Below are 17,384 nucleotides of genomic sequence, written 5' to 3'. Positions count from 1 at the left end.
AAATCATGTTTAAACCCGCCGCATGTTTGTTTCTCACCACAGTCGGGAACCTCTGGCTGTTGCGTTTTTTTATTTTGGTTCATTTGTACATTTCTGAGTTTGGTGTGACGACCATTTTCGCTGAACTATTCATTTCTGTGTTATGGGGCTGGGTTGAATACATACTAATTGGTAGCAGTCGGCTCTTTGGTGGGCTTGTCGTCGTTTTGACTAAGCCCCATTTTCATTCTGAATCTTATATATTTAGTATAAATGATTGATCACAAGTATGTAGTTCCTATTAAACTAACTTAAACAGATAAAGGAGGGACGAAAGATACCAAAGGGACAGTCAAACTCATAAATCTTAAACAAACTGACAACGCCATTGCTAAAAATGAAAAAGACAAACAGAAAAACAATAGTACACATGACACAACATAGAAATCTAAAGAATAAACAACACGAACCCCAGATAACTTATCAATGAAAAGAGTAATTAATTCAAAGTCACAGCATCATGCCCTAGAGGACAAGACATAAAAAAAGGTCGGCAAACTGATATGCACTAATAGAAATGCAACTTAATATCAAATATCAATGATACATAAGATGAAGTTCCTATCAATGTGTATTCTTGTGATACTTGAGTCTTGATTAAATCTCATTCAGGAATATTTCCAAATATTTGATACAAAAAAGTAAAATCACAAAAATACCGAACTCAGAGGAAAATCAATTTGGAAAGTCCATAATCACATGGCAAAATCAAAACGCATCAAAAACGAATGGACAAGAACTGTCGTATTCCTGACTTGGTACAGGCATTTTCAAATGTAGAAAATGGTGGATTAAACCTGGTTCTATAGCGCTAACCCTCTCACTTTTATAACAGTCTCATCAAATTCCGCTACATTTACATGATGCGTTAAATAAACAGTCACAATTAATAAAATAGTCAAAATATGGGTACATCAGTCATCATCGTATAACAATTTTAAAAGGAACAATTTAACAGGACACAAAAATACAAGTGGAAATTATTAGAGAATTTTTTTTTTATTTAATAGAACTAAATTATTGGCTAAATTGTGTTCTTACAACAAGTGTTTTTTTTTAGTAATAAACTTTTCATATTTTATAACCAATCTGGATACCAAGAAATGATTTGATAGATGGTTGCTGCTCACAAGGAAGCTATTAAACCAAGAGCTCCAAATGGTGAACTTGAAATCATCCCTTCGTTAATTATACGGACGCCATCATGAGTTGGTTGACTGTTACAGAATAACAGAATCACAGATGATATCGGATATGTTCCTATGTCTTAACTACAATCAACTTCCCTTTTCACCATGCATGTGACCTACCGAATTAGACTATTTACAGAGTTTTAAATAATATGAGCACACGAAGAGTGTCACATGTGGAGCAGGATCTGCTTACTCTTCCGGAGCACCTGATACCATCAAGTTTTTGGTGACAATAGTGTTGCTTAGTCTTTAGTTTTTATGTTGCGTCTTTTGTACTTTTATTTGTCTGTATGTCTTGATTTTTTTTTTTGGCATGGCATTGTCAGGTTATTTTCTATCTATGAGTTTGACTGTCCCTCTGGTATCTTCCGCCCCTCCTTTAATTTGTCTTTATAATTATATATTTTACACTAAATTATATTCTGTTCTGTATATTCGCTCTTTACTAGCCCTTTATCATCCTCCTACTCAAATGTGACAATCATATACCACAATAAGTAGTTTTTGGTATTTAATTTATTAAAATATCACAGATTATGTTCATATCCATAAGGGTAATCATTCTATCTATTGGAATTGTGTCCATCTACATGATAATACAGTTCATTTGTTCTATCTCGACTGCTATTGCAACTACAAAGGTGGCTACTGAAAAATAAAAATATTCGTATCATAAAGCATAAGGAACAAACATATAATACTTTTGTCAGTTTTAAGAATCATACTAATTGTAATCTGTAAGACAATTTTTATACATTAATGATCTCTCGAAAAATAAATTAATTATGAATTGTTATTTTCATTCAAATGAATTATGCACTGTTCTGCCCAATGAATATAATGTTAATGTGGGTCATGTACCTGAAGGAGAAAACAAGCAGTCAACATAATACTATGTTCAACAACAATGTGTCCACAGTACATGGATGCCCCACTCGCACTTTCATTTTCTAGGTTTACTGGACCGTGAAATTGGAATAAATTCTCTAATTTGGCATTAAAATTAGAATGATCTAATCAAAGAAAACATGTGTACTAAGTTTTAAGTTGATTGGACTTCAACTTCATCAAAAACTACCTTGACCAAAAACTTTAACCTGAAGTGTAACAGACGGACAAACGAACAGACGGACGGACAGACGGACGAACGAACGAACGGACGACCGGACGCACAGACCAGAAAACATAATGCCCCTCTTCTATCCTAGGTGGGGCATAAAAATTCCAATTAAGCAAGACCAACTGAAAGCAGTGCAAATGCTTATTGACAATGCATGTATGTATTACTATAGGTTATGATGGCAAGTCAATTATTTTGATTTAACTTTATGTCTGATTATATGACAAAATGATATTAGAAACTAGCATTCAAACATTTTGAACAGTGCAACCAAACACATTAAACACAAACATCATATTTGTCACACCGAATGGAAATTAGATGCTTTATATATTAAATGTATTCATATCAGAAAGTACTATTCATTTGTAGTTTCAATCAAATTCGTATGAAAAGCAATAACAGGCCTACATCGCATTATACAATTAACTAACAGGTTTCATTAGCAAATCACTGTTTCAGGTAAATAATATGACAGTTGTTTTCCCATTTATTCCGTTAGTTAATAAAGTCTAACATTTTGTTTTTATGAAAGTTTATGGACTTTTCCCTTTTTTTGAATATACCTAGAAGTTGGTTTTTTCTTGTTAACACTTTTTATACTTAATTTATCATTTCATTGCATATTGTCAACTTTGGTAAGAATAGCAAAAATGTCAATATATTTCATATATAATATTATATATTCAGTCTTAAGTATTGAATGTATTTTTTGGGTGTATTTTTGTTTATTAAAAAAATCCTTACGTAAGAGCAATACTACTGAGTTCTTTATTGTCTTGGTAATCTTTGTGGACTTCTCCTGCTAACTTCTGAAAATCTTCATTCACTGGGACATCTAGTTCATTGCCTGTTTGTAAAATAAATTATCAATGTGTTCACATATTTTACATATAGACAAAGCAAAATATAGAGGCATGAACTGTTTTCCAGTAATCATCACTTTTGAACTATATTAACATTGATATGGACAAAATGTAAAATTCACTGTAAAAAAACAACGAGTTTATCGAAATACTAAGGATTCTCTACACTAGAGATAGATTATGTTATCTGTATTTGGCAATTCTTTTCGGCTATTGGGCCTTCGATGATCTTCAACTTCATTCTTTATTTCGTCCTTTTTCATTGGAGCGTTTCTGATGATTCTTTTGAAAATAAAACGCTCGACTGGCATACAAATATTTTAATCATTGGGCCTATGAAGAGTTGTTTACAACAAGACGTAGTTGGAATAAGTTATATGTAATTTTAAATTAAACCACGATTTGACGGTGTAAATGATAATAATAATTATAATACTGAAAGCCCTTTAAAAAATAAAGACATATCAAATATATCACATAATTCCTACATCAATGTACAACCAATAAAAAACCTGGCCTTGAAGAAAACAAAACAAAAAAAGTACATATCTCCATAGAAAAGTAAACTATACATTCTCTATTTGTTTTTAGCTTATTTAATTTTAAACATTTTGGCTACGAGCATAATTGAAAAATATTTCCTGTAGCAGTACTCATCTAGTGCGAAAAATCAATTCTGTTTAATGCCATTGATCAAATTTCAAACTTAAATTATTCTTTAATAGTAGGTTTAATGTGTTTAGAGTTCATAGAAGTTCTCATATAGTATCAAACTCTATCATGTTTATTAACTAAAAACGTGTACCTTCAATCCGATTAGATAATGTATCATATTTCAAAAAGCTTGTTGTTTCCATAAAACCCTGAAATAAAACGCAAAGATTATTCAACTCAGCAGGATATTAATAAAATAAACAAAATAAATCTATGATACCTTTTTCTAAAAAGACGACACTTGTTTCCGGATTAAACTTCATGAATAATGATAAAGATAACCTCACTGATTAAATAAAAACGTTATGGTAAAAACTGTTATGTTAAAGATGAGTTTTCTAATCACATAACATCATCTTCGTCATTTATATGTAAATATAGTTAACTGTTGTCCGGTTAGTTAACTATTGTCTGGTTAATATACTTATAATAAATGGAAGTATTAACGTACAAACAAACATTGTAATAAAAACAATCTCAATAATGACCCCATCTGGATTTAGACGTAGCGTGTAGACGACAAGGAAACATTTCCTGTTGCACAAACAACACTCGTTATATGATACTAAAGTATTGGTAATATACCGTCAGTAAGGTCAGTGATAGGAAGATGACAGGACCGGAAGTTATATTATACGACGAGTAGGGGAATATGAATACTAGTCTATGACAATTGAATAATCATTAGAAATTACGTAACTGTCACTATAACGATTAACTAGTTCCTGCAACCATTGTAAGTTTGTCTTCATAACCTTGTTAGATAATTTGTTGTGTTCGGACGTCACACCTGTTTGTGAAATTGCAAAATAATGAGACCGCATCAACTTAAATAGATAACAACACCAAAGGTTTTGGTTGATGGCTTTAATAACTCAAAACTTATAAAGGGAAAACTATTTAGTTATGTTGTTTGTCATGGGTCATTTTTTTAAAGTTCTCCATCTGAATCAATTAAAAAACTAGACCTTGAAATAAAGTTGGTCCTTTTTTTGTTTAATATATCAGGAATGACAGGCCAAAATAGTAGGGGGAACATATGAGTTTCATAGAAACCAGTAAAACTGTGAGCCATTGCTCACTTATGATACCATCCCCTAAGGGAAAGGATAAACAGGAAGTTGAGGAAAAATAAATCTAAATAAACATCACACGATTGCATATAACATATGAAGCCATACATTAATTTCAGTAAACATAAATTGGGTCGTCAGGTTTCTCGTTTGAATTGTTTTACATTGTCATTTCGGGGCCTTTTGAAGCTGACTATGCGGTATAGGCTTTGCACATTATTGAAGCCCGTACAATAACCTATTGTTGTTAATTTCTGTGTCATTTTGTCTTTTTGTTGAGAGTTGTGTCATCAGCAATTATACCACATTTCCTTTTTTTATATCAATTTCAGTAAGCTTTCATTTGTTCATAAACTGAGAATAAATGTTAAAATATATAATTTCTCAGTTTACGGGAAGTTGACGGTCGATGCACCATAAACCTAATCATACGATAGAGCATATTCAAATGACAATTGGTGACAAATTACAGGCATATCTGATCATAGTTCATAATAAAATGGATTGCAACGATATTTTACTGGGGGCACAGACATACTGACGGACGGAAAAACAGGCGCAAAAAAGTATACTTAAACCACCTCCTTTGGAGCAAGGATATTGGAAGGATCCTGGAGTAAAAGGACAACTTCAATATCTGAATTTTAAATCAATTACAGTTTCTGTATCTTTTTCTTGGTATCCATAATGCTTTGTAACAACTCTACTTCATGTTGGTTACAGATATTTCTTAGCAATGACACATAATAAGTACCCATAGGAAGATTGCCTGTTAGAACATCATTTAATCACACCTTGCAAATACGCTGTTCATAAAAAACTTCAACAATTTTAGTTATGTGTATTTATAATTAAAATCATTCAATGTGATTCCTAAATAGTAATATCATAAAAAAAATAGCAAGAAGAGCTGCAACACACCAAAACGAATGAATAACAACTGTTATATTCCTGACTTGGTACATTAATGTTCTTGTGTAGAAAAGAGTGGATTCAACCTGATATGCTAAACCTTTAACTAGTATGAAAGTCGCATAAAATTTCATCAAATTGACAAAGATGTGTGAATTAAACAAGCAGGAAAATACTGTGCATTCATTCATTTCCGTGGGCATCAATTTTCATGGATTAAGGAAAACTTGCATTTTCAGGGATATTTGATTTCGCGTTTTTGCCAATTTTTGTGTAAAAAGCCTGTAAAAATGTGTTATTCGTTGAACATTTAAATTTGTGGTTCACCGGTACCCATGAAACCTACGAATTTAGTATCAAACGAATAATAAAGAATCCACAGTAGGTAAAATAACAAGATAGGGGTACAGCAGTCAACATTTTGTTACAACAATTATCACATAAAAAACAAAGAAGCATGTAACAAAGATACAAAAAAGGAATATAAACAAAGCACATATAAGCAAAACATGAAAGACAAAAAATTACCGTAGCACAATAAGACAATGATGGTATGTATAAGTACCGAGTCACGTCAAATGGATATCACCAAAAATAGACTACACATTCAAAGCAATATTCAATATCTCAAATAAAAGAAGACTATAAAACGTTATAATGATTGTTAACAACGTCAGTACCCAGAATCTATAATTTATAGTGTATTATTTGTGAAGTAATATGGAATATTTGTCAATATGTCTTGGTACCTTCCGATGAACTTCTTTAGAAAAAGGACGACTTCATTTAACCTTGAAATCAGTATATATCTTTTATCTAATCTAGTTCAAACAAGATGAATCCAAGAAAAAACAGGCATTCATTTAGTGTATGCATGTGGAATATAGGCAAACAAAATGACAACTTTATGATGTAGATCTTGGTTTAGAGAAATAACTCTTTAATTCAGTGATGCGTTTGTGAAAGTCAAGTTTCATCAATACATTATAAACCTTTACCTGAAACAGATTGGAAATAATCTCTGTTACCTAGAAGCTTAGTACATATTGATAAAAATGGTTGACGTAAACGAACTGATGATTTTAAGAGTAATTGTCCTTAACCTAGATCTACCTTTTTAAGATAAGAAATAATTTATAAATTGAATAAAACATTACCTCATCTAGATGTTGTTCTACACTTTCTTTGACATAAAAATCGAGGTCAGCCAACTGAGGTAAAGCATCTTTCCACTGAAATTAAATAACGCTATGGTATATAATTAATGGAAAATATCTGATTTTTTTTAATTTTACGAAAAATAATGTGAAATAATGCGAATACAATTATATGCTCTTCAACTTTGTATTTGTTTGGTTTATAACTATTTTGATATGAGCGTCACTGATGAGTCTTAATGAGACGAAACGCGCGTCTGGTGTACTAAATTATAATCCTGGTACCTTTGATAACTATAGAAAAGGTATAAATAATATACAGATACAAAGAAATCAATAAGAAAACATGAAGATAGGTTACTTGTCGCTGACTGGAAATATTCCAAATCTACCTTTAAAAAGTAAATTCACAAAAATCAAAAAAATGAAAATACTGAACTTAGAAGAAAATCAATTCGGAAAGTCCATATTCACATGGCAAAATCAAATAAAAAAACACATCAAAAACGAACGGACAAGAACTGTAATATAAAACTCGATCTTCAAGCTTGGTATAATCCTGCGAATGCCTATGGAAGCAAAACGTTCGACAAAAACGATTGAAATGTTATTCATTATGATGATAAGTGCGTCCAATTATATAGGTTATCATATATTGACAACGGAAAATATTTTAAACTCATTCAGTCATTGGGCTGAAATGTAGCAAATATAAATAAAAAAAGGCATATGTAACAAAGTCATTCAGACTTAACATGCTAAAAGTTTAAAAATCAGAGTAACCTATCATTGCAGTGAAGCACACACAAACAATTGTTCAATCAACCATCTCCAATTGATATTTATTGTTTGTTTTTGTTGTGCTCCTGAACCACTGTCCGTATATTTTTTTTTGGCAATGATTTTGATTGTCCTTTTTCAAAAATCAATTTTCTTGTTAGGTTAGGAACAATTATAATATTGAAAATATCAACAAGATTTTGGAATCCCCATCAATTGATCTGGTAAATATCTAAACCTTGCATGGTTACGCGTTACTGTAGGTGAATATTTACCTACAGAAACACGTAATTTATCATTGAAACACTATTCTTAACTTATTATTTGATTGATGTCCGCCTAAATAAAATCGGCAACTTTTTCATATTCAAAGACGATTAATTATATGTTTTATATGAGATATAAATTAACCTTTATGGACGAATTCGGATATTTCGTAAATTTTTAACTTCCTTCGCTTATTTAAACATGTTATATGAAAAGAGATATCAATATATTTTAAATCGTGATTTTAGGGTAAATAAGTCGGTTTATAGTTTTATTTGAAGTATAAACTATCCAATTATCGCCCTGACTCCTTAATGCCACGCACATGGCGGATAAGCAGCAAATTATTATTTCCATTTTTTTATTGGTTTGACTGAGATCATGATAAAGAATAACAACGTAATAGTATAACACATACAATTGTCCTATCCTTTCTTTGCAACATATCGTGATGAACTACTTATTTCATTTAGTGACAAATCTGCTTTGCAACACCGTTTTCATCCAATTTGTCCATGTAAGTGATAAAAGGTCTAAATAAATTAATGAATCAAATATTCCCAAGCTTCGTAAATTACAATTTAATAATTTATGGATCTCTTTTAAAAAATGTTAACACGGTTTATCAGCATATAAACATTTAAATATCCTCAAAAAAATCAAAGCATCTTAAAATGTTTTTCATAATGACAATGCATGAGGTCTGTTTAATGTAAAGCGGAAAATGAAAGGCATAATAAAGACGAAAATATGTTAATGCAATATGAATAGGATAACTACTTTTTACTAGACACAAAGCTAGAATCTAAACACGCTATTTCACAAGGTTTATAACTATTTTGATCTTAGCGTCACTATTGAGTCTTATGTAGACGAAACACGCGTCTGCCAATTATTAAATTATAAGCCTGACACCGTTGATAGCTATTTACACATTACAAAAAGATATATCAACCTACCCCGACATATTATTCTAACTTCAGGCCAACCAGTGTTTGCTCTGGTTCTTATATGATATTTGAATGCTTATTTAATATTATTATCAGAATGTAAAAGCATTGACAAATGCAGATTTTATATGAAGTGCGGAAGCAGTAATATTCAAAATGTGCTAACGATCAATGCTTTTGCAATCCTATAAAATTCTTCTGTTAACATTTTTTCTGCGAAATAAATTGTTTAAAATTCATTAACTAAACAGGGGTACGGATAGTTCATGCAAGCATAGCTGTTATATTTTATACCGGGAAAATGATATTAGGGTGTATTGCGATTGTTGTCAGATAATCAAACTTACGATTTCTAATGAAACATATAAACCAATAAACCAATAACGTAACTTTTGCCGCGTGTTTAGTTCAGAAGCAGCAAATACCAAAGTCAGTATTTGGTTTTATTTGGATGGTGACAATGGTGGCTGTTAAAGGTCCACAGGCAATTTAATTCAAATAAAAAGATGTAAAATGGGTTACAATGAGACAACTCTCTATCCAAGGCACAGTGTATGAAACGTAAACAATTATAGGTCATTGTATGGTCTTTAATATATAGCCTTGGATCACACCGAAAGGCAAGATATACGGAGCTCCAAAATGACTAGTGAAAAACATTACATTCAGAACCACAAATATTTTACATTATTTTAATATATATAATTTTTTTATAAATGTTGTAAAAATATCAAACATGCCTGTTACTAGACCGATGACTAATGTTAATTCACCAGGTAACAGTCCTCAGGAAGACATGTCGCCCTATCTGAACACATGGTTCTGAGATAACAAAAGATCTCTCATCAATATCTCCAATGAGAGATTTGAAATATAATATTGCTTGCCAATGAAACCATATGTGATATGTGTACGACAGATGCAGATTGAACTTCTTGAAATTTGAAGCAATTGACAATTTACCAGTATATATATAATGGGATTAGCTTTTGGTACTGACTTTATCTACAACAGTATTCAGCGAGCCCGCTAGGGAAACTAATATATGTACTGTTGAAGTCAGTATCGGCAATTTGTTAAAACTGTATTTATTTCATGTGTTTTTGTTGAGAATATAAAGTAAAACTACTTTTAGTTGTATATAAATGAGGTTGCGTGGATTTTATTGATCAATAGAAGCGAATTGCTTTGAACAAGCGACGTACTGATACATGACGTCATCGACTAGTACTTTCGAGTACAAAGCCCTGTCCATGATCTTAAAAATATTAGGCAGTAAGATCAGATGGGAAATGTACAAATTGCCGATAAACTACATTTAGTCTTCAAAAACCAAACTGATCTTAAAATACTCACCAAAGAATGTACCACAGATTTGTCTCTTGAGATATCATTGTCCAGCAGAAGTATCATTGAGGTCTCACTAGACTGATTTGCAGCTTGACCCTGGATATAAAGGGTCATTTGGTATAAATCATCTTGTTGCGGGGTCCATAAATGATTGGTATCGGATTCATCATCTAGTCCTTGTGAACGCAGGGTAATACTTGACTGGAGAGATGAAGAGCCCGAGTTCTGCAAAGTACTTTGTAAGGAATTAGGCATGGAGTCAATTTCACCTAAATATCTCATTTTTCTATCTAAGCTTGGTCGTTTTAAATGTAAACTATATTCAGATGAGGATTCGTCTGCCGACGATTGAAAATCGAATCGTTCCTTTCGTCTGCTTGTTGATAAAGATGCAATATCGGAAAATGACCCATCCGTTTCTTCTTTACTTCCGGAATCATCAGAAACATTTTCAAACCCTGACTTGGATAATCCTGCTTCCCCATCAGATGAAACTCTCGATGAAAAACTAATATTTTCATTCTTAGTGTGTTGCTTTTTTATTCGTAAGTTCGGGTCGTTCTTATTATTTGCACTTACAGTATCACTCGTTCCCTCTGAATCAACAAATACTTCGTCATAATTTATATTATCTACATTAATGTTTTGTTCATCATCATTTTCATTTCTATACTTACTTTCATCGTTATCTTGTTTGAAATGAGTATTAATTCCTTTTGGAACATTTTGCGTATTTGATAATGTATAAGATTTGACTAAATTGAAATGTGAATCTGAGTTATTCTGAACAGGCATGCAGCCGCATGAACATTCATGTAAACAATCGACTTTAACATCCTGATTATTTGAAAACCCTATTGTATCCACTTCTGAAGTACCATGATTGTGTAGAGTGTCCTTCTCGTGACTTAATTTTCTTGGTTTAAATATATTTTGATTTGGTTGCTCATCTAAACTATCTTTAATATTGCTTCCCAGAGGCCGGTTATTGTCTATTTCCGAATTGTCGTCAGATATTTTCTCATGCATTGAGGATTTCTGTAAAGATCCATTTTCGTTCAAGTTACATTCCAAATGCCCACTATCATCATTTTCATGAACGCCAATAGTATGTATCGTGGCTTCAACAACTATTTTATTGTCAGTTGATTTATTTATAGAACTATCACTATGAACACCTTGAGATTTCATTACAACGTGACCATCCATAATATCGACGGTATGTTCAGGTTTTTCTAAAATACTTTTTTCTATACGTTCGTTGTAATGGCTACTCCCGTGATCACCATCTTCTAGATCGCTGATGGTTTCAATAATATCTTCCTTCCCAATAACAGAAAGTCTACGAGATTCATCCGACGATTCAGATTGCTCGTCATGTGTTTTCCACATTATAATATTTGTACTTAATCTATCATCTTTATGCTCAACAGAATGAATGTACGAGTCTAAAGTTTCTTTTTCAGGAATACTATCCATTACTTTATAAGGACTTGGAGACAGTTTAGTTTTAGGTACGTTCGATTTGTGTACCATACTATCATGCCATACAAATTGGGAAGGGTGATTATGTCTGTCACTGGGTTTGAAAGATTTGTCTATTTCTTTCAATTCGTCTTTCGTTAAGTAAACTGTGATCATACGCATGCTACGAGAGATGTCAAAATCTGAAATTTTATCAAAGATATAATTGAACTAGCCTAAAGAGAACAGATACGGAGCAAAATATAAAAAATAAAATTACTTCTAAATCAGATAAAAAATGGCACTGATCGATATGCATCCATATCTCGATTAACTTTTCCGTTGTTTAAGGAAATAGGAAGATATGTTTGGAGTTACGTTCTTTGCATCTTGGAAATCATTATACCTTCAAATATTAAAGCATGAACAAATAAATGCTGGATCTCTAGCCTATAATTCTTAAATCATATAAAGGTCATTCATTTTAATGTGTATGAAAATGAACAATTGTTGGCTTAACAATGGTTCCGAGTTAAATTTTAATGCATTATCTAGTGAAGAAACGAAACAGAACTCTGAATTGACTTGTTTTAATCATAATGCTGAATGGAGTTAACCTATTGGGAATGCAGAAGAAAAAGAGAGGTGATGCCAGATCGGTGATCGAACACATAAACTACCTAACAATAAACCAATTCTTCAATACTGTAATTCCTAATACAAAGAGTGACAATTTGAAAATAATGCAAGTAAGAAAAATACACCATTATAAAATAGAGGTAGATTTTATGAAATCTAAATTATTATCCATCAGATTTTTACAAAGTCTATACGGGTAATTATTTTGCAATGGCAATTGTCGCAACCAATGTAAATCTGTATTTTCTTCTTATGTAAAATATGAATTTTACTATAATGCTTAAAAACAAAAGTTTGATGATCGAACATATACACAGGAAGATTATTATAATATGCCAATTAAAGTCTCTCCAGTACTAGTTATAAAGTATAAGATATCGTTTCGGAATGTTATCAAATTAATACACTTCAAATTTGTAGTTTATTTGACTTTTCAATTGCTTTATCTCAAGGATGAATTTTATTACTACGAAACTAAATCTTAAATTTGGTATCTATGTTGAATGCATAGCCAAAACATTTCATCAAAGATTAAAAAGATATCAGACAGACCTCAAATCGGAGGAGGCACGTCCCCTGAAGCTTTAATTTGTTATTGTGCATAGTAATGGTTTTGAATAGTCAGCAGAAAAACAGCATCTATTACGACCGCTACACTGCGCTATGAAGCATTAATATGATTAAAACAGTTTACACAATTACTGAATGACATACCAGTTTTGATATTTTTCGACACAAAGGCTCTGTTAAGTACTGTTCATCAAGTTATATAGGCGTGAAGTCCATATTGAACAAGTTTATCATAAAAAAAACTTTTTATGAATCTTATTGGTCAATAAAAACCATTATTCTTTTTAAGCATTTGATTATTTTCTGGGTTAGAAGGCAAACTAGATATATATATATATTAATGTTGTTGCAAAAACTCACCTGTATTTAAATGAATACATGGTAGCTGCAAAGAGAACATATGGTTTAAATCAAATGATTTTGAAGAAAAATAATGCTTGAAAGGCCTTGTCAATATACAACAAATGCTAAAAATATAAACTTAAAATAAATCAATTTCCCAATTCCAACACTAAGAAAATGCAAAATTCCACTTATGAGTAATCATTATTACCATTACAAAACTGTCATTCATGTAAATTAGTACTATAAACTGTTATCACTGATATATGTCTCGCCTTTTTGTAATTTTCATAATGCAAATGTTGAAATCAGTGACGATAAAATAAAAATAAATAAAAAGGCCAAATAAAGTACGAAGTTGAAGAGCATTTAGGAACAATAATGCATAAAAGTTTTGCAAAATACAGCTAAAGTTAACTATTCTTGATGTCGAAAAGCCTTAGTACTTCAAACAATCAAAGTGTTGTTAACTGTTGATTTATAATTATGACCATACCAATGTGCTGTATAGTGTATTACCACCATTAATCAATGCAGTAGGCAGAGCAGGTAATTCTAATGTCAAGGAAGAGAAAAAAGAAGAAAAACCTAAACCATATTGTGAATGTATGATTTTAAGATGAAATTAATCGATACGCCTTAGGTAAAGGAACTTATCATGAACTCTCGACATGAATGATAATTATACGGTTGGAACAACTAAACTTTGAGTTATGTAACTAGCAGTCATCTTTAAGCCGTAATTATCATTAAAATCAGGGATTACCGTGTCATTTCGTGTTTTAATATTATCAAATTACAAGGAAAACAAGCTTCTAGAATGTCAAATGCTATTGAAGGTATAAATTTCAATGGAGATTAAAAATGTTTGAAAATTACCAAATGAAGTACATTCGATCTCAAGCTGATGAAAACTAAAACGCCACATACGACTTTGAATATCGGGCTTTCTTCTATCATTATAACTGGTGTGGTCATAATAATAAATTAACTGTTAACAAAACTTTGAATTTTTGAAATACACAGGCTTTTCTATCTCAGGAATAGATTACCGTAGCTGTATTTGGAACAACTTTACGGAATATTTGGTCTTCAATGCTCTTCAACTTCGTACTTTATTTGGCCGTTTTAAAAAAAAAATTCGAGCGTCATTGATGAATGAGTGTTTTATAGACGAAACACAAGTCTGTCGCAAAAATAAAATTTTAATCCTGAAACATATGATGAGTTTTTGTTATACTCTATCGAGCAACTAAGACCACTTGCTTAACTAAGCCATACACAAAATATAATTTCCAAAAGTCAAGTGATGCTTCTTCTCGTCAGCCTATCTAATGGAATTCTACTACAGTGTATTACATTTATTTCAAATGACTGGGCGTGGAATAATCGGTTCGCTTATCATTAATCTGTACATCTGTAAACTTATCAACAAAGTGTCTGGCTATTACAAATGATCTAGTTTAAATTTTCAATCACTATATTTGTATTCGCTATAAGGTTCACAATTTGACATGATCGTTGATATTCTTGTCACATTGTATTAGTTTGGTATAAATGTTAAACTGAGTATAACTATTACGATGGTAGTTGTAAAATATGCATATGCCTGTCGGTATTCTATATAATTTAAATAAACTTATTCATGAACGTATTTCTATTGGGCCGTGGAGGGATTTTAATTAGGAAATCGTACTTTTAATGTGTTGATTTCCTTTCTTAGACAGCAAAAATGTCCTTCAAAGGTTTTCCTTTAAGATATTATTGAACGCATATTAAAATGTAAGGGAAAATATAATGAAAATACAATTTTGTATTTTATTTTTCAAAAATGTTTCAACAACTCACCTAAAATATTGATCATGATCACAATTGGAAAGGTTTTGAACACTACAATGCAGTATCCAATATTACACTATAGCAAAAACAAATGCAAAAATATTTTGTTCGTTGTCCCATATCTTATAATCAGCTGTTTTGTATTGCTGTTTGGTGACTCTGATGCACGATAAATAAATAAGTTCATAACGGAAACCCTTCTTATCACGGACGTCCTTGAATATACGTTACTTATGCTAGATTAGCCTCATTAGTTGAAAAATTGATAATATATTTATAATGACATTGTTCATTATACATAAAAAAACATATTGCTAAATTCAAAGGCAAATGTAACTCATATGGTTGTTTGGGAAATCGTGATCATGAAACAAACTACATGTATTTAGGTCAAAGTCAGACTACATTTTAATTTGGTATATAGATATATACTAAAGGGTCAATAAAAATAAGTAAAATAAGAGACATTTATTTGGAGAGGAGTATAACACAGACGAAGAGCAAGTTTCGAATACTGACCAATGTCTTCGCACACTGCAATTGTCAATGATAATATATATATATATATATATATAGATAGATTATTGTGTCATTTTCTTTTTCTCTTCATTGTATTCATAAAGTTATACTTACCAAATCATTGTAATAATTTGAACAAAATTTAATTTGATTATTAGGTAATTGGCGTCTTTAATTGATGATGAAATATTAAACTTAAAATTGAAACACCGGGTATCACATTGTATCCATGAAATGCAATTCAATTGATATAATTAAACTCATCATATATACCAGGATTAAAATTTTAATATTTGCGACAGATTCATCGATGACGCTCGAATAAAAAAAATGTTAAAAAGGCCAAATCAAGTACGAAGTTGAAGAGCATTGAGCACCAAACATTTCTTAAAGTTTTGCCAAATACAGCTTAGGTAATCTTTTCCTGAGATATTATGCAATAAGTATATTTGTGCATAATATAATAAATTATGCATGTTAATGGTGCAAGAAAATTAGTACCGTTAATTTTATTACTACCACTGGGTCGATGCCTCTGAAGGTGGACTATTAGTTACCGAGGGTATCACCAGCCCAGTAGCCAGTACTTCGGTACTGGCATGAAAATACGATTTTTTTGTGTTATTAAAATTTGCTGTTACAAAATGATAGAAATTATTAGAAATTAAGGAATGTGCAAAGCTCTGATTACTTTCACGGATTTGGCAATACTTTTTGGACCTTTTGGATTAAAGCTCTTCATCTTTAATATAAGCTTTGGATTTCAAATATTTTGGCAACGAGCATCACTGAAGAGACATGTATCGTCGAAATGCGCATCTGGTGCACGAACATTAGTACCGTTAATTTTATTTATGGAAAATATAGATTTATTATTCGTCTTAATGTCAAGCATCCTGTAAACATCATTTGTATAGTTAAGGTTTATGTAAGGGGTAGAACATTTAATTATGAACATAACAACTCCACTAATGTTAAAGTCATATAGAAATATAACATCTATAATAATTACTTTTAAAGATCACAAATGGTCATTGTACTATGGTGTGGGTGAAATGAATTGGCGATGCTATGTATATCTTACAGTGAATGTGTATAATTAGGAATAACGAAGAATCCCTTGATATTTTCAGGAATAATTTATAATCACTGATGACTTAAAAGATTTTCAGGAATTATGCATAAGCATTATAAAAATGATTGTCAGGGATTTTACAAAATATCTGGAATGAAAAGACAATGAAGAAAAGTTAAATGTCTGGCAAAAAAAATCACATTCAAATCTTTAGAAATATAGATATCGAAATGTTAAGCCATTTAGATTAAAGATTTAACCCTTAATTTCAGTGTCTGCTTTTTTTATTACAACATCCAATTTAAAAAAAATAACGTATCCATAGTACAAGGATGCCCCACTCGTACTATAATGTTTATGCTCAAGGTATCGTATAATTGGGGTCAAAACTTTAACTTGGTATTTCAATTAGAAAGATCATGTTATAGGGAACATGAATACAAAGTTTCAAGTTGCCTGAACTTCAAAAACAGCTGCACCATGAGCGCATTATACGCCCGTCGCGTAATAATAAA

The 17,384-nt window shown here is 31.2% G+C and overlaps 1 protein-coding gene across 2 annotated transcripts in view; it reads right to left on the bottom strand.

Annotated features, from left to right (window-relative positions):
- Window positions 1-1,471: 1,471 nt before the first annotated feature.
- Window positions 1,472-17,384, bottom strand: part of LOC134680793 (putative uncharacterized protein DDB_G0282133) — a 30,112-nt gene continuing 14,199 nt past the window's right edge. For both annotated transcript variants that reach the window (XM_063540025.1, XM_063540026.1), the window contains exons 8-13: window positions 13,455-13,479; window positions 10,428-12,088; window positions 7,075-7,149; window positions 4,024-4,081; window positions 3,100-3,202; window positions 1,472-1,880 (exon numbers count right to left, since the gene is read on the bottom strand). In XM_063540025.1, the coding sequence (XP_063396095.1) occupies window positions 1,796-1,880; window positions 3,100-3,202; window positions 4,024-4,081; window positions 7,075-7,149; window positions 10,428-12,088; window positions 13,455-13,479 (2,007 nt within the window). In that variant the 3' untranslated portion in view covers window positions 1,472-1,795. The remainder of the gene's footprint in view (window positions 1,881-3,099; window positions 3,203-4,023; window positions 4,082-7,074; window positions 7,150-10,427; window positions 12,089-13,454; window positions 13,480-17,384) is intronic.

The sequence above is a fragment of the Mytilus trossulus genome, chromosome 8 (genome assembly GCF_036588685.1).
Source record: "Mytilus trossulus isolate FHL-02 chromosome 8, PNRI_Mtr1.1.1.hap1, whole genome shotgun sequence".
NCBI classification, from domain to species: Eukaryota; Metazoa; Mollusca; class Bivalvia; order Mytilida; family Mytilidae; genus Mytilus; species Mytilus trossulus.
Note: the sequence above shows the minus strand (reverse complement) of the source record. Positions and strands in the feature narration are given on the sequence as shown.